This window comes from Telmatherina bonti (assembly GCF_933228915.1).
Source record: "Telmatherina bonti genome assembly, chromosome: 15".
Classification (NCBI taxonomy): domain Eukaryota; kingdom Metazoa; phylum Chordata; class Actinopteri; order Atheriniformes; family Telmatherinidae; genus Telmatherina; species Telmatherina bonti.
Genome location: NC_136613.1, coordinates 20,227,764 through 20,245,319, shown reverse-complemented (window position 1 = coordinate 20,245,319; position 17,556 = coordinate 20,227,764). Strand labels below are relative to the sequence as shown.

General features: G+C 35.9%; 1 protein-coding gene across 4 annotated transcripts in view; it reads left to right on the top strand.

The window, feature by feature from the left end:
- Positions 1–17,556, top strand: part of ubr3 (ubiquitin protein ligase E3 component n-recognin 3) — a 45,342-nt gene that overhangs the window by 10,903 nt on the left and 16,883 nt on the right. For 2 of the 4 annotated variants that reach the window (XM_079253967.1, XM_079253966.1), the window contains exons 7-28: positions 1–21; positions 201–429; positions 808–987; positions 2,929–3,062; positions 3,191–3,277; positions 3,358–3,423; positions 3,515–3,604; positions 3,692–3,820; positions 3,951–4,003; positions 4,105–4,238; positions 4,711–4,796; positions 4,881–5,022; positions 6,075–6,171; positions 7,764–7,905; positions 8,253–8,357; positions 8,611–8,781; positions 9,872–9,904; positions 10,904–11,349; positions 12,560–12,648; positions 15,748–15,897; positions 16,472–16,605; positions 17,229–17,339. The exon at positions 1–21 is cut by the window's left edge and continues 110 nt beyond it. In XM_079253967.1, the coding sequence (XP_079110093.1) occupies positions 1–21; positions 201–429; positions 808–987; positions 2,929–3,062; positions 3,191–3,277; positions 3,358–3,423; positions 3,515–3,604; positions 3,692–3,820; positions 3,951–4,003; positions 4,105–4,238; positions 4,711–4,796; positions 4,881–5,022; positions 6,075–6,171; positions 7,764–7,905; positions 8,253–8,357; positions 8,611–8,781; positions 9,872–9,904; positions 10,904–11,349; positions 12,560–12,648; positions 15,748–15,897; positions 16,472–16,605; positions 17,229–17,339 (2,829 nt within the window). The remainder of the gene's footprint in view (positions 22–200; positions 430–807; positions 988–2,928; positions 3,063–3,190; positions 3,278–3,357; positions 3,424–3,514; positions 3,605–3,691; positions 3,821–3,950; positions 4,004–4,104; positions 4,239–4,710; positions 4,797–4,880; positions 5,023–6,074; positions 6,172–7,763; positions 7,906–8,252; positions 8,358–8,610; positions 8,782–9,871; positions 9,905–10,903; positions 11,350–12,559; positions 12,649–15,747; positions 15,898–16,471; positions 16,606–17,228; positions 17,340–17,556) is intronic. The other 2 variants (XM_079253969.1, XM_079253968.1) reach the window with 1 other exon arrangement.

The following is a 17,556-nucleotide window of genomic DNA, read 5'->3' as shown; positions in this document are numbered from 1 at the left end:
CTGCCAGATCAAGATTACAAGGTATGTTCTCTTCTGTAGTCAAACTCAATTGTAATTCTGACATTTCCTATTTTATTGCTTGTCTGTCTGGTTGTAATATAATTTTGTCACTTTACCAAATTTTTTTTCATTTACTTTGGGGTATAATGTCCTTGGAGACGTCATAACAAGAAGGTTTAATTGTGTCTTTTCTCTTTTAGATCACATTTACAAAAACATTTGTTCAACATTATGCCTTCATAATGAAAACGCTGATGAAAAGCCACGAATCGGATACAATGTCCAATCGCATCGTGCACATTAGTGTGCAGCTGTTCAGCAATGAGGAGCTGGCCCGACACATGACAGAAGAGTGTCAGTTGCTGGACATCATGGTCACAGTCCTTCTCTACATGATGGAAAGTTGCCTTATTAAAAGTGAACTTCAAGGTAAGGTTCCCAAATGGATCAGTTTTCTAATTACTTGGGCTTAACAGACATGAAGTGCTTTAGATTAAACAAGTTCCAGCTAATATGCAGGTTTGTATTTTTCATTCTTGCCAGTGCTGGAAAAAGTGTGGACAGAGGTTTTATCCCTCTGTTCTCTTTGGTAGTGCAGACTCCAGCTGAAACGAGTCAATACTTGACTGCATCAATGCAGACATCCCTGTTAACTCTAAATGCAATCAGGTATATGGTTGTATGACTAGCAAATGTATTGGCATGTTTTCTTCTGATGCGTTTCTTTTAAGTAGCTAAACAAAGGGTGGGCCCAAATATAATTAACTCAGTGTGGATATGTTCCTTTTTTCTCACTTTATTCTTTAGATGAAGAGAACAGTCGTCATGTTGTGGTGAACTGCAGTGAAGCACTTTTGAAGAACAACACCTACTGGCCCCTTGTTAGTGATTTTATTAACATTCTGTCACACCAAAGTGTAGCCAAAAAGTTCCTGGAAGACCACTCCCTGTTAATGCTGTGGATGAGCTTTGTGTCATTTTTCCAAGGTAAGTCATACTTGTTTTATTTATTTATTTTTTTTTAATTTAATTTTTTAAAATTCCAGTTGGGCTATGAGCGTCACACAAATAAAGAAACAAGTCAATATCATGCATAACTTTGGGGGTGAAAGCTAAATAAATAAAGCTGGGGTAGGTAATATTGGAGAGCTAGCAAGATCCAAAAGTGACACTCTGTCTTGGCTCCTCCCCCTCTGGTTTAAATCCTTGCGTGATCCAAGGCTTTTTTCTTACCTCTGCCAAGGAGGTTATGTTTTTACCAGCATTTATCTGTTTGTGTTCAAGATAACTCATGAAGTTATGGACAGATTTTGAATAAGTTTTCGCAAGTTGTTGGAAATGTGAAAAGGAGGAACAGGTTTGATTTTGGTGGGGATCCGGATCGCCGTTTGAATCCAGGAATTTTTTTAAATGGTGTAGCGGAGGTTTGCGCTCTCCGAGTGCTTAATCAATAATCATCTCTTTCTCACTGTTTGGCGGTAGGAGGCAAAAAAACCGAGCTGGGTCGGGAAATCCTTCCTGCATTATCTCAGTTGTGAAGAATCTTACGAAATATAAGAAATGAACAACTTCAATTCGGTCTGAACATTTTGATTAGACAGAGTTTTTACAGATTTACAGTAAACTGAGGGGTCTAACAATGTCTTATTGTTCATGATTAAAAAATGTACAGACTACTATCAGAATGAGGAACCACTTCGTCCAGAGCAAAATGTCTCTGGGCAAGATGACATACCCCTGCTTTTACAATAAATAAAACCATTTGCAAGTTTCTACCTATTTTTTGTTTTTAAATCAAGTTGTTGTCAAATGATATTCAAGTAATAGACAAACTTCCACTGCCAGGAGCTGGAGTGGAAAGTTAACGAGCTTGTTGACACTGGTAAGCTCCATCAACCAATAAATTAAATACTGATAATGAAATATGCATGACAGCTACCTGTCATTTGTGAAATTGTCCATACTCTTTGTCATTTCCTTGTCATAAATGGTTACTGTTCTGTCATGCTAGTTAGTTTAAAATGAATAAGTGATTTTGCTATGCTGTGGAACTTTGTAACAACTTGATTGGTAAAGACTTCCTGTACTTGGACATCATCGTTTTTGTCCAATCTGCACCTGGAACAGAATTTATCACCCAGACTCCCAAGAAGTACTAAAAAGCTCTAGTTCTAGTGTCTCTCCATTGACTTCAGATTACATTAAAAATTTATTTTGAAATTATGTTTTTAAAACTTTATATGAGTTGACACCTGAGTGCATTTCTGAGGCTAACGCCCTGCATGTCAAACTTGTTTTTTCAAGTGTTAAGAGTTTAGACAAGTTATCATTATAAAGGACTGCTCTTAGATCCAAATGTTTTCTTTTTTTTAATACCCAATTCTCAGGTATCCTTAAGTGTGGAGATTTAGGATTGTGATAATTTAATGAATTGAATTCTTCTGGTTTTGCAGATTTTACCAAAACTCTTTACTCTTACAGTGTACTTAGTAAAACAAATACAGACTTCTTATAGCTCTAAATAATGTCTCATACGGTTGTGATTTGTGATCTGAACTGTTGTCAGCACTGCTCACTTGGCACATATATTATCCTTTTGTTAAAAAAACAAAACAAAAAAAAAAAAACCACTCACCTTATATGGCAGGCCTGTGTGTCTTCTGATGGCTTGAACAGTTTCAGTGTTATGTGGTATCAATGTTCACTGTACTACTCTTGTAGTGAGTTGACACATTAAATAGATTACAAATACCAATTTGTATAAAATGATAGACAAAAATTAAAAATGAGCCTGAACAGTAAAGTGATCACAGGGTAAAAGCTCTACACTGCATGATCAACATTTGACTAAAAGAAATTAAAATGAAGCTCAAGAAGCCATTTATCAGTTGATGACTGTAACTTTGAAACCATTTGCTGTTGTTGTAGGTATGAACCTGAATAAGCGGGAACTGAATGAACATGTGGAGTTTGAATCTCAGACATACTATGCAGCCTTTGCAGCAGAGCTTGAAGCATGTGCACAACCAATGTGGGGTCTTTTAACACACTGTAAAGTGAAAGTAAGTGGTCAGAGCTTCTTTGTGTATGTTTGATCTTGAAGGATGAAAGGAACATCAGTCATCTTGTGCTTCATGTATCAGATGCACAATTTACTGTGATTGTTTACCATGTTTAATTATTTGAACAGGAGACACAGGAATATACTAAAACTGTGGTTCGCTATTGCTTGGAGACCCTGCAGATCTGGTTTGATGCCATTGGCTTTATTGATGAGGTAAATATAAATGGCAAATGTCTATATTTACAAAGTTTCTCCATTCTTGTCTCACATAAATTACTGTATATCTCTTAAAGCCTGCCCCCAATCAAGTGACGTTTCACCTGCCACTTCATCGCTACTATGCCATGTTCCTCAGTAGGGTACGTCAGCAGCTCTCATCCCTTTAATTAAAAGTCCATTGATCCATGCTTATGTGCTTTTAAAGTAAAGTCATTGGATATAAATCCACAGGCAGTGAAATGCCAAGGCCTGGATCTGGACAGTCTCCTTCCTGATCAAGAGATGCTGATGAAGATCATGGTACATCCACTCCAAATACAGGTATAACACAAGGCAAAAATGTTTCTATTTACCCGCATATCTCTTGTAAGATTCCTCTGATGTGTTACTGGTAACTTTGCTCTGTAGGCGTGTTTGTCAGAGATCCACAGCAATATGTGGGTGAGGAATGGTCTGCAAATCAAAGGACAGGCTATGACTTATGTGCAGTCACACTTTTGCAACTCTATGATTGACCCAGACATCTATCTGCTCCAGGTAAGAAAAAAAAAAAGTGTGTATACAAAAAGTGTGTATACATATATATATTTAAAAATTCTCAATTTCCCATCATAATGTTCATAAATCAATTTTAGTTTTTAAATTCAGCTGTCATAAATAATTCCAGGTTTGTGCATCAAGACTAGATCCTGACTACTTTATCTCAAGTGTCTTTGAGAGGTAAATCTCTTTTTGCAATATTATTATTCTGTATAAGCATTTAAAATTTTCCAGCTTTAGGTTATTTTGTTACATGGCATATATTTGTGTTCTTTACACAGGTTTAAAGTGGTTGATCTCCTGACAATGGCATCTCAGCACCAGAATGCTGTTTTAGACTTGGAGCAGGAGAGGCCAATGCTAGAAGGAGCGCTGACCTTTCTCGTCATACTGACAAGCCTTCGCATTCATCTCGGTAAGTGACATTCCACAGGATGCATAATATCTGCAGGACATACCAATGTAACAGATACTTTGCAGTGGACTGAACACAGGACGTCAGAAATTAATATTTACTTTTCAAGGTATTGAGGCACCTTAGTAGTCACTAAAAAACTGTAGCATATTAAGAAAATATTATCATCCATGTCTTTTTGTCATTATAGAGAAAGTTGCCTCTATTCTAATTTGCCTTCTCTGTTTATATTTGGCCTATACTGCAGAATCGTTGTGAATAAATAAATTAAGTGGAATATAAATTGTTGTCCTTAAAACAGCATCTTAATCGTTCCAAGTATTATTTAATCTTGTACACAAACTAAAAACTTTATTTACGGGCCATTTGCACTAGATATCTATTCTGTCATTTAGTTCAACAGGTGTTATGAAAATCAAACCTTCACCAGTTTACTGAATCTCCCTCTCTTTCTCCTTACTTTCACACTCAGGGATGACGGATGATGAGATCCTTCGAGCTGAGATGGTCTCTCAGTTGTGTATGAATGATCGAACGCACAGTGCACTGTTAGACCTTGTATCCTTGTTTACAAAAATAAGTCATGAAAGAGCAACGTTATTCTGTTATATGTATCCTTTTTCCTTAAGTTTGTTTTTCTAGATTCCTGAGAATCCCAACCCAAAGAGTGGCATTGTACCAGGAAGCTGTAGTTTTGAGGACATGCTCTCTGCTGTGGCTGATTTCAAAGCACCAGTGTTTGAGCCTGGAGGCTCCATGCAGCAGGGCATGTACACACCCAAAGGTAAGAAGCTCATTTTAAAAATGTAATCTTTTGAAAGAGTTGCCAAACAATAATAAAGTAAAAATGGCTTTTAAAGTATTTTTAGAAATAGAAATAATACAGCAAAGATTTTAAAGGTTGTTACTTGAGTATAGCATGTTTGATACTAATGGACATCATCACACACTGCATGACTTTCAAGCCAGGACTTACTAGTATTTTTGTGGCTCACTCATAAACCTCTGTGCTGGCAAGTGAGGGAGCAAAAGAGGCACACTGGTGTTCTAATAATGCCATCATCACTCAGCATTTTCCACAACAGCAGCATACTTCATGTAACCACACACTTGTGCAGTTTTATCTGCCATGTGTGAACTATCAAGGATGAACAGCAGTTAGATAACAAGTCACAATCCTAAAGTTTCTATCCCAGCCTGGAGTTTATTGCACAATGTGAAATTACTTCTGAGATAAATCAATCCAGAAGTGTTCAAGATCTTTTAGCTGGTCTCTGAGCAGACCCTGAATGTTTGCGACTATGGTTGCTAACAGTCAAATTAATCTGCTAGCAACCAGTCAATCACAAGAAAAACCTGTTTATTGGCAATGTATTTTTTTTTAATATATGAATTTAAGTATGGGAGATGATGTATTATTCCCATTTATGCTTTCTTTTCTTTGCTCGCTTTAAACTGGCAAAATATGTTCCTTTTTTAAATTGCTATTTGAAAAGAGATGAACGGCCTACTTGATCCATCAGAATCAATTCATTCAGCCAGATACAAAAAAGCATGATAATGCTTCATTTGTATGTTAAACATCTTAAACAATATACTGAAAAAGAAGTGATGATGTCACTTTCTGAAATCTTCATTACATTTACCAAATGTATTTTTTCTGATTAGAAAAGAGTAGATATGATTAGCAAGAGGCTGAAGGTTTCATGGCATGTAGTAATTGTAGCTCAGGACACCACTTGGGGGCAGACTTGCACTACTTTCATAGTTTGGCATTGATGATAAGTCTCATTTTATATCATAGTTTGCAAATAATTTTTCTTCTTTTTTCCTTAGGCGAAGTATGGGAGAAGGAGTTTGACCCCATCATGGTCATCCTTAGAACAGTCTATCGCCGTGATGTTCAGTCAGCAATGGACAGATACTCAGCATTGTAAGTTAACACTATTGACTTTGTTTAATCACTGTAAATGGTTTAATTATGATAATTGCTACATAATTTTGTAGCAGTTTCTTTTAATATATGCCATACATAGTCTTTGTCAAGCCAGTGTATTTCTTGGTTGATTTATGTCCAGACATTACTGATTTTTAAAAAAAGGAATCCCATCATGTCCAGTTCAATTTCTCAGAGTCACCTTTTAAATGCTTATGAAAGGGCATGATAAGAAAGTTACAGCCTACCAGTTGCTGGAATTGGTTAAAATTAAATAGATGTTGGGGAAAAAAATCTATATTTCTGTCTAAATTCTAATAGAATTGAGGAAATCATTCTTGTTATTGGTGCCTCAGATGTCTCCCTAGACAAAAATATGTTTTGGAGGTGAAAGAGTGACCTAAAGGTTAATTTTCTTCAAGGTTATTGGGAAGATGAAGATGCTAATTATCCTGACAGAGAGGTATTTTCTTACAAGGGACAGTTTGGAAGATACCCTTGCAGTCATAGGATAGTTATCAGGAGTGGATAGCCTTTTTATAAAATACATGGACATATTTATGTTTCCTTGAAATCAGTCGAGTGTAAACAATACTACATTTTAATTCCTATAAAACTGTGGTGTCACATCATAACATGTATTTTTTTATCAACATGTCTTACTCCAAAAATCTGACTTAAGATGTTTTGTTGCGTGTAAAGATATCACGTTTTATTACATTCTCTACAATTAGATGTCTCACATTAATGTCACTACCGGTAAATGGACCGACACCAATAAGAAATTCACAATAGTAATGTCAGATTTTGTTTTTTTTCAAATGGATAATATTTTTAGTGTTTTTTAGATGATGGCAAAATTACTGCATCTTTGTAATAACTAATCTGGTGCCTATAAAGTGACTTGTACGTAGAATTTAACTTGTAGTTATTTATTATAATTGATACAATGATTTTAAGACCATTCTCAGTAATGCCACTTTTGCTAATATTACTAAATCTAAACTGGAAATTGTTTCTTCCAACATCTTTTTTTATTTTGAAAATGATGGATTGTAATATTACCGTAAACACATCTAGTCTGTTCGATTTCTTTTGAAAGAAAACACTTCATTTGACTGCTTTATTTAATCCCACAAAACAGTCAAGGTGGGATAAAATAGTGTTCCATAAATAGTGGGGGGTAATGCAACGCCGTCTATTCCCTTGATAGATCCATGTTGTAGTTAATATTTCAAATATGGTGTGCTTTATTCTTGGTCAGTATTTGTTGTTGCAGTACAAATTAAACTCATACATTTTTCTCCTTTCAACATATTGAAGCTGCCATTACCTCCTTCAGAGTCCGATAGCAGCCTCATGTTGCTTGTTCACACTGTTTGACTATGATGGATTGCATGTCAGGCTGGTCTGACTCTTGTTATAATGAACCAATCATCACTAATAGAGTGCTGCCCGTCAGCTGTTCTGTTGCATTCACTGAAATCTTTTATGCAGTGGTTTTGGTTTTCTTCATTTTTATGATCTGTGTGTGTGTCTCTTCTTTTTTTTTTCACTTCTTCCTCCTTGCGAATGGTGACGCTGTCTAGTTTAAAGCAGTATGGGATTCATACTGGCAACCCTTGGCCCCCTTACAAGGAGAGGACTTCGCTGCATCCGTGTTACAAAGGTCTAATCAGACTGTTGCACTGCAAGACACTTCATATTGTAATATTCACTCTTCTTTACAAGGTGAGCCTTCTAAAAGCTATTCATGCAGCATAATACAGCATTGTCTTTGAATCTCAATTTACACCTTGTTTGGCACAAGGTAACATGGCTTGGCCATTAATTAGTTATGACTTATAATATCTCGCAGCAGTATTGGACTGTCAAGTTTACATGTATTCGTCATAAAATTTGATAAAAGAAGTCATTGTTCACTTGTCTGTCCTGATTGTAAGAAAATAACAGTTGATTTATGTGGTATGACTCATATTTAGTAAACACATACATGTATATGTTATAAATGATGTACAGTTTATTAAATGCAATATCTTTGTTGTTTGCTGCACTAAAAATTTATTGTTATATTTCAGATATGGATGGATCACCAGAACATGTCTGAGCATGTGTTGTGCATGGTGCTGTACTTGATCGAACTGGGTTTAGACAACCAGGTTCATGACAACAAGGAGGAGGAGGTGAGTAATAATAGCATAATCTTAAATGTGGAAAGTATACCAAAAACTTTTTGGTAAGTAAAAGACCTGCATTTAATCACTGTTTTAATTATGGGTTGGAATTTCAACATTTGCAAAAAAGGAAATAAGTGTGAAAACATACTAATCAAACAAGGAACATCCTTGTGACAATATTATTTATTAGAGATGCATGTATTTGCATGGACCTGTGGTGTCCACTCTTATGATGTCTAAATTGATCTTATGCTTCCAGGAACCTTGCATTGAGGAGCACTGTCATGACAGCTGGTTCCCAGGAACCAATCTCCTATCCAATCTGCACCACGTCATCAACTTTGTTCGGGTGCGAGTTCCTGAGACAGCTCCTGAAGTAAAGAGGGAAGCTCCTCCTAGCACAAGTTCTGAGGCTTCTTCTTATGGCCAGGTAAGTAACCTGGTACCATTCCAAATTCAGTAATGTAATTGTAATAAACTTCTGGTTTTATTGATATTATTTTTATATAGTTATTGTGAACCATAAATCTGTTGGATTGGATCAGTATTTTCTGAATAAATGGCCATTATCGTAGTAGGAGAGAATCCTTAGACTTTTGATGCCAGTTCAGTTTGGATCTATTTTCACCCACCACAATCCTAGTTCCAGACTTTGCGCTAAACTAACTTGCTACTGGCTTGATGTTTAGGCATTGTAATGCAAGCATATTACTTAATTGCTGTTGCTTTAAAAGAGTTCATATGTAATTAGATGATCGCAAAGCATATTAGAAGCCACGCTTGTAAAGCCACTAGACACCCTTTGGATTGCTTTACTAGTTCTTTAGTAAATAGTTTCATCTCAAGATAAAACTCTAAAATAGTTGATGGGCACTTTAAATAAAGGAAAGAGAGATTTAAATACATTTTTATTTTGTTTTCACAAATAACAGGTTGCATTAAGTGTCTTCCCAGTGATTAGTTGGTTTTACTTGGCCTGAGACAGTGACATTTATTTACAAAACTACCCAAAACAACTTTGCAATTGGTAGATTATGTACTAATGAATAAACTTCCAGGTAAACTTAGGTTTAAAAATGTTGTGGTTTGATTGATCATTTTAAAAGAATTGAGAATTTAAGTAAGTTAATTTTGTAAACCGATTGTAGGTGTACAGTGGTGTGGTTTGGATTGTTTGGACTTGTAAATTAATGGACATTTTATGGATTAACCACCTTTAATTATATTAAAATATGTTGGTTTTTTTGGTTTTTAAAAAAGCTTTTTAAGTGAAGAGCTGAACTATGAGCAAGATTGGATAAGTTTTGATTAGATATCGGTGACTTAAGAATCCTAAAAGCTAAAACTTTCTAATCGGGATGTTTTGTGATGCTGGTTTCAGGATTTGAACTTGGCAGACTGCACAGGGCATATTTAAACAATTCCCTGGATTCATATATTTTATTTCTCATCTTTAATAGTTTAATTATAACTTTTATGATCCTCTATCATCTATTTATTTTACTGTATTCGTTTTACAGAACTCAAGGCGTCTTTCAGGAAATTGGAGAGAGGTAGCTGCCTGCACCCATTTGTCTAAGGACTTAAATGACACTAGTAGCTGCACTTGACTGTTATTTCTTTATTGCGATATTATATTTGTGCACGTGTTTGTTTGGTTTTTTTTTTAAAGAAGGTCTAGGCCTGGTGTGTGTGTGTGTGTGTGTGTGTGTGTGTGTGTGTGTGTGTGTGTGTGTGTGTGTGTGTGTGTGTGTGTGTGTGTGTGTGTGTGTGTGTGTGTGTGTGTGTGTGTGTGTGTGTGTGTAATGCTACGCTTCAGCAGGTTACCTCCCTGTTGACTGCTGGAACTAATTATGTGTGTAATGCAGGTTTGAAGTAAATGCTTTTTTAACCGCATGTCAGTATGATTGATGTTGCCTTGAATGGGTTATATGATGTATGTTTATTTAACAGTGCAGCTCAGGTTCTTTTTTGTCAGGTCAGGTCATGGCATATCATTCAGATGGCTTGTGTGTTTTACATTAGGATAATTGGAATTTTCTCCACTTTATTCATTGTTGTGAGTACCATTAGTAGAGGTTAAATGTCAACTGAAATTTTATTATGGATATTTGATTTAACTTCACTGTATGCTGTCCCTGTTTGCATATAATAAGCAGCTGTTTCCCCAAATCCATCAAATTCTTTTTGACTTGTAGTTACTTCATTTTAGCAGAAGATGTTTGCACTTAAACACTGTTCTTGCATAAGTACATCAATGGAAGTGCAGTTTAAATGGATATTTGTTAAATAAAAAGTTTTCTTTCTATTTGTATATTGTTTGCTTCAGTATTGCCTTGATATTTAAATTAATTAGGTTCCTGGGTGTGTAAACTCCAGTAATATATTTCTTCTGTTTGTTTTTATTAAACATAAATTGAGTGACAGATTATTTTTTGTGGGTTTCTGTACAGTATCAGTATGGAGTCTTTGATCACCCGTACAAAAGCCCATGTATGTCTCTTGAAAAATGTCACAACGTTTAAGTAAATGTTTGTTTGCTGTTTTCTTAGAACCTACGTGAGGCTCAGGTGTTCAGCCTCGTAGCAGAACGCAGGAGGAAGTTCCAGGAGATCATAAACCGAAGCAACACTGAGGCCACCCAAGTTGTCAGGCCCAAGAGCTCCTCAACACGCTGGGTCCCACCAGGCACACCTCCCCAACTGGTGACTGAGATCTTGGAGATCCGTGAAAGTATGCTGTCCCTCCTCATTAAGCTCCACCAGAAAATGTCATCCAAGCAGAACTCGCTGTCAGCTTCCTGGCTTGAGGATATGGACACGAGCCGTCTCGCCCACGGAGATGGTATTACGGCCATTGAGCGGATCCTCACCAAAGCAGCTACTCGAAGCTGCCAAATCAAACGTAGCATTCAGGATATTTGCGGAAAGGTGTCTCCTCCAGTTCCACCAAAGAAGAACAGTCCCACTGACAAGAAAGCCATGGATAAAGAAGAGAGGTAATGTTATCTACTTTTCTTTATTTAATGACATTTACATTGTGTAAATTCTGCAGATATCTAAATAATATTTATTGATCATTACCTCTTGTAACGTTCATGATTGTGCATTAATGCTGTGTCTCACCTACCTGTAAAGAGACCTGCATTGTTGATGTTAGGATTCAGAATACAAATACTATTGTCCTTTTAATCTTATTGTCTGATTAAACAGCAACATAATTGTGTCCTATGGAAATATGTATTTAATCCCAGTTTTAGTATTTTTTTGGCAAGTTCTCTGCTAGGAAAATAATTGACTTTAGCAAAGTTTGAAAAAGATGTTAAACAAGTGTTTCCTCTCTGTTTAGTGCTTTTGCATGAATATGTGGTTCACTGAGTTTTTACATAAGGAGAACTGCGTTTTGGCTTACCCACTTGTCTTTGTCTCCTGTTTCCAAACTCTAGCAATAGTTAAATGGGTTTTATTTGGTAACAATCTGGTATTTAGGTTGGCTCCCCCATCCCCATAAAATGGCAGGTACAATATCTTCTTTTAACAAAAAACCAACAAAAAAAAAAACTACAACCGGTTGTTGGCACCCCTGAAGCCATCAATGAAAACCATTGAGCTATGACATTCCTGTCAGCATTTGTTTATATCCTCTTATTAGAAATTTCATTTATAGTCTGCTTTCTCTTTGTTGGGCTGAAGAGGCGTAGTTCACTGTATTTTCATCAAATAATTTTAACCTTTTCAACTTTTAAAACACAAAATTGTTGAAATAAGACCTGTCATTGTTGCAGTACCCCTGCTAGATGGAAAATGCGTTTTACTGATGCAGTGAGTTATGAGAGAGACATTCTTATACAATAGACATGATGGTTTCTAAGATACTACAATGCACATTTGTGAAGTGAGAGGCCAGTAATTACTGCTCTTATGTAAAGACGTGATTGCTTGGGTGTGTTGGTTGGGCATCTTTTTATTATATCAGTACTTAGTGTCATTGTTAGAAATCCATATTTTCCCATACATAGAAAAATTTTAACGATGTATTTGGACACTTGAATTCCATCTAGTTGATTTTAACAAAATGTAAAGTTCTCAATTTATTACGATTGAATAAAAGTAGCATTTATTGGATTATAGGCTTCTGTTTAATATTGAGTTACTAAGTAAATTGCTGTACACACATCAAAAACATTTTCTACTTGTTTTTTTATGCAGACGTCAGAGGGCTAGAGAAAGACAGAAGAAACTGCTTGCTGAGTTTGCATCAAGACAGAAAAGTTTTATGGAAACGGCCATGGATGTTGGTAAGTCAACTTTTCATTTTTGCTTTGTAGAAAAATAACTTAAATAGCATCCACAGCAGCCACTGCTAAATTTATGTTTGCAAGGACCGTACTTCCTGTCATAGCAGGATGTTGTGCAAAAGCCAAAAAGCTGTGGGAGAAGTAGAATAGCCTTTGCTTGGCGTTCTGACAACATGTAAAAGGAAGTGTTTAGTCTGTTAAAGCCTGTATATTTTGAGACAAAAAAGTAAGATGATCACTCCAAGGTAGTCTTGTCCTGAGGTGGCAAAACAAGCTCAAGACATCTGGTCTGTTTTTTCCCCAAATGTGAAGCTGTTCAGAAGGGTTAAACATCTTTGTTGTGGTCTCCTCTATCCAAACATGGTTTGTTCACATCCAACTTTTCAAACTTAAACTGAGCTGCCATATTCTTTTCCGAGAGAAGTGGATTTCTCCTGGTAATCCTCTCAAACAAGCTCTACTGTTTTTTAATAATTGTGGTTTTCTGCTGTCTCTGAGCTTTATAGACTTCAGGAATACCTTGTTGGGATAGTCACACCTTGGGAGAGTGGAAACAAGTGAATATATCCCACTGTTAAATAATTATTCTTGGCATTATTTACATATTTCTATTGATGATGTAGCCTAAGTTATTTGGGAATTGCCTTATAACTCTAAGATTGATGGACAGCAGCTATTGTTTCTGTAAGGTCATTGCTGATATATTTCCTCCTTGGCAGTTTGTTTGTCTGGAGCATTCAGGTGTAACACAAAGCTGAAACTACTACTTATATAAAGGTGGTCATGGGAAAATCAATTTCATTTAGTTAGCAGTACCTGGTAGCTCTACTACCTAAATATTAAAATAAATGTTTATTTCTAAGAGAAAATGTAGGGGTCTATTAAGTGTTTTACACACTGTTTTTGCAGTTTAGCTACAACTATGTCATGTGTTCTTGTTTATATTTATATAGTCTATCTATTCTTTTTTTATTTACATTATATTTGTATATTACTTAGTAAATAAGAAAACTACTACTCATTTTTTCTGCCAAAAAATTATTCACCCACACTCCTCCAAATATGGCAAAAATTTGTAAAGCACATAAGAAAACCCTTTGTTTAAAGGGCGTCTTGCTTCTATAGCCCTTGAAAAAGAAGCTTTTGGATAAAAAAAAATTATTACTGTATTTCTGACGCTAGTCCAAGGTGACAGTAGGTCGAATTTATTCATGTGGTCTCTAAGGGCCTTTTAAAAGAAATTGAGTATAGGGTGATCCTATGGGAGTGTTGGTGCCTGCTGGCAGTCAGGGCACATAAGATCAAAGCACTAATAGTAGGCAGGACTCTCAGGGACCACTTTGACGCAGCATGGTTAGCAAATGAATAATAGCTTCTGTGCTTAGTTGGGCCCTTCTGGCAGGACTGTGCTATGACATCTATCTGCACATTTCCTACTAACGCAAGTTGCTATACTTTAAAGATCAAGACTGGATTTATATCACTTGCTCTGAAATACAACTGAAATGAGGTGCCTACTACTATTTTTTTTTATTTTTTTTTTTAGGGTTTTATGTGGCTGGCTGGAATGCATGGTTTGTTTTTGTTTGCTTAGACTATTAAGATATTATTTCAGTGTTCAAATCCCTTTATGAAAGTAAATGTCATGCTCTGTTTTTAGTAATTACACATTTATTCAGTTTCCCCCAGCAGTGTATTCCAGTTACTGTGTTTAAAATGGTTAACAATCAATATGCCCATGTTGTTCATGCTTTTTCTTAAGAGATCTTTTTCTATGAAAGCTGGCACTTTTCTCTGTAGATTATTTAGAAAAAAACTAGAAAATTTAAAATCTCATACATAAATACACCGCACATCAGATTATAGTCTGCTCTGCTTTATCATCTCAAAAACTCTTAAATTTGAACAAATTCACCAAAATTTCCCTGCAATAAGAAATGGTTTATCAGATTGTAATTTTCAGAGCAAACCCTTGTAAATCTGTAGCTCCAGTGATTGCTGACTTTCGTTTTGTTATATAGTTTTAGGATTACCCACATTCTCTATTAAAAGACTAGTGTTTACAATGTTTTAATGGTATTGAAACTATTTGAGGGCAGCTGTAGAGCAGCCATCTACCAACTGGATTGTTGGATGATTCATTCCAGGCTTTCCCTGACTATATGCCTAAGTATCCTTGGTTAAGACAATAAACACTGCATTGTCCCCCAATGTATCTATTGGGGTTTGAGTGTGTGTGTGTGAATGGGTGAATGTTGCATGTAGTGTAAAGTGCTTAGAGTGGTCAGTATGACTGGAAAAGTGCTATACAAGTGCAAGTGCATTTACCAATTTATTGTATTGTATTCATTCAATACTTTTAAGAGGTTCCAAATTAATGCTGCTCCCAGTGTGCTTGCTGCTGTACCTATGCATGTGTGTTTGTGTGTGCATGCAGGCCCATCTGCGTTTGGGTGACCTGAGGGTAAAGCTTTAGCATTGACTTACAGTGCAGACAGTTTTCATTTCCCCAGGAACAGAGTGACCTCTCCTGAGAACACGTTCCTCCAAAAAGCAATAAATCAATTTCTAACACAGCTTGACATTTTCATGCAGTGCTTACTGCTCAAATTGAACACAGTCCCTAACATTTAAAACTAATTTCACATCAGTAATTAATTTGTATTGCTCTGCTGATATCATGAGAGTCTAAAAAGGAGGAACTTTCATGTGTATTGTCAGCATTAATGTGCGTACAGTGGGATCCAAAAGTCTGAGACATCCAGTGACAATACTTGTTTTAAAAATGGTTTCTAATTTTATATAAACTGTAACAAACTACATTCATTTACCAACTGAAATGAAAGCATAAATACCTGAACAACTTGTATAAATTTCTGAATATATCACATTGATTGACTTCTGACACTTTTAATGACTGTATTAGCTCACGGTACATCTGCTCCACATATTTGTGCAAAACCTGGTGACTCTGATTTGCATAACATTATCTGACAATGTGACCCAAGATCTAATGTTAGCATGGGTAGAGGTATCCTACACCAAATTATGATGAGCTTCAGTACCCCTTATCCCTACCCTGTCCCTTTTTTTTGTTAGAATCTCCAGATACTGAAGCAGCCATGGATTTAGGATCCTCTGAAGTTATGGAATCTGAAGTTCTCTATGACTGTGTGATCTGTGGACAGAGTGGACCCTCCACTGAGGATCGACCAACGGGTCTAGTAGTTCTTCTCCAAGCATCCTCAGGTACAACATTTGCCAGCATCCTCTTTTTTTTCATTCTCAAAAGCCTTTTAGAAAATGTGGTATCACATCCTTCTTCACTAACTTTCTTTTCTCTTAGTGCTGGGAATAAAAAGTTTTAGACTACCACTAAAATCAGCTTTCAGTTCAACACGTTTATAATTTTTCCATCTTAACCTGATTTCTGCTTTTGAAGGCTACAGAAACTTGCCAATCGGTATTATCCTCTCAAATGATCTGGTGACTTCCGTGTTTTAAACTTAACATTTTTCAGGAATTACTTAATTATCATTGAATGTTAAACAACCAAACTAAATTCTTTATATATGTTGTGAAGTCGCCTTGCGATGGACTGGCGAGCTGTCCAGGGTGTACCCTGCCTGTCGCCCAAAGTCAGCTGGGATAGGCTCCTGCTTCCCTGCGACCCTGAATTGGATTGGAAGAAAATGAATGAATGAATGAATGAATGTTGTGAAGTCTAGATTATAATAGAGATGAAAAATGGTTGTGTGAATAGACAACATAGTTTATGATAAGTCTTTATCATAAACTCCTGGTCATTGTGATTATTTTTCAGTACTTGGACACCGCTGCAAAAGCCAGGAACCTAAGAATCTACCCACGACTGATGAGGAGCACATATACCCAGTAGACACATGCGGTGTGGCTCATGATGTCAGGCTCACGTTAATGCAACAGTTCTTTAAAGATGTATGTGATTTGCATTAAACATTCTCAGTTTCATTTAGCTGTTTAACTGTTTTATTTGTATTTTGTAATAAAAAAGCTTATTGATGGTTATATTATGGATCTGTCAGTAAAATAAGTTCCTACATCTGTGGAAGCTTTTAAGAAAATGTAGGATGTTGAGTGGTTGCCTACATCTAATGCATGTCTTGTTTCTTAGCCACAGAGCATGTCTTAAAAACACATTTCTACTTTCAAGGTTAAAAGCATTTTAGAAGCTTTCCTTTAAATGGCTTTGGACTGTTTTCTTCATTTACCTATTTGCCAGCTATTTATATTTTTTCCTTTCCAGCACTATAATAGACCAGTAATGGACCACTGTTTGACTTGGATAATACATTTATGAAACAAATATATAAATTCTAATATGATGCCCTTCTTTTAGTGAAAATACACTAGTTTTTGAATACCTTAGCAAAAAAACAAAACAAAACAAACATAAAACACATTTTTACCATAATTCATTTCAGACTCTAAAAGAACCTTAAAAATCTAAACGCCATTAAGAAAAATAGGCATCTGCAAGTTGGATGTCTGAAGATATTTTTCCATGTTCTAATGTGTTTTTGGTCTTGTGATTTCTGCAGAGTTCTTGTCTGCAGTCTGTGTCAATAGGATGGGATGGGGGTGTCTACGTCCAGACCTGTGGACACACTTTGCATATAGATTGCCATAAGTCATACATGGAGTCTTTAAGGGTAAGAAAAAGCTGGACCTTATTAAGTCATTGCTTGGTTTCAAGAACACAAAAGACAATGCATTAATCATTTGCATTTTTAATAGAACTCCTGCCCTCTTAATACAGTTGTTTATGTGAGAGTTTTTTTTTCTTTTATGTCCTTTTGTACAAAATTATGTTAAAAAGCAGATTATATTCAGTGTTGCAAAGTCAAATTTTCAGAAATTGAAAGAAGA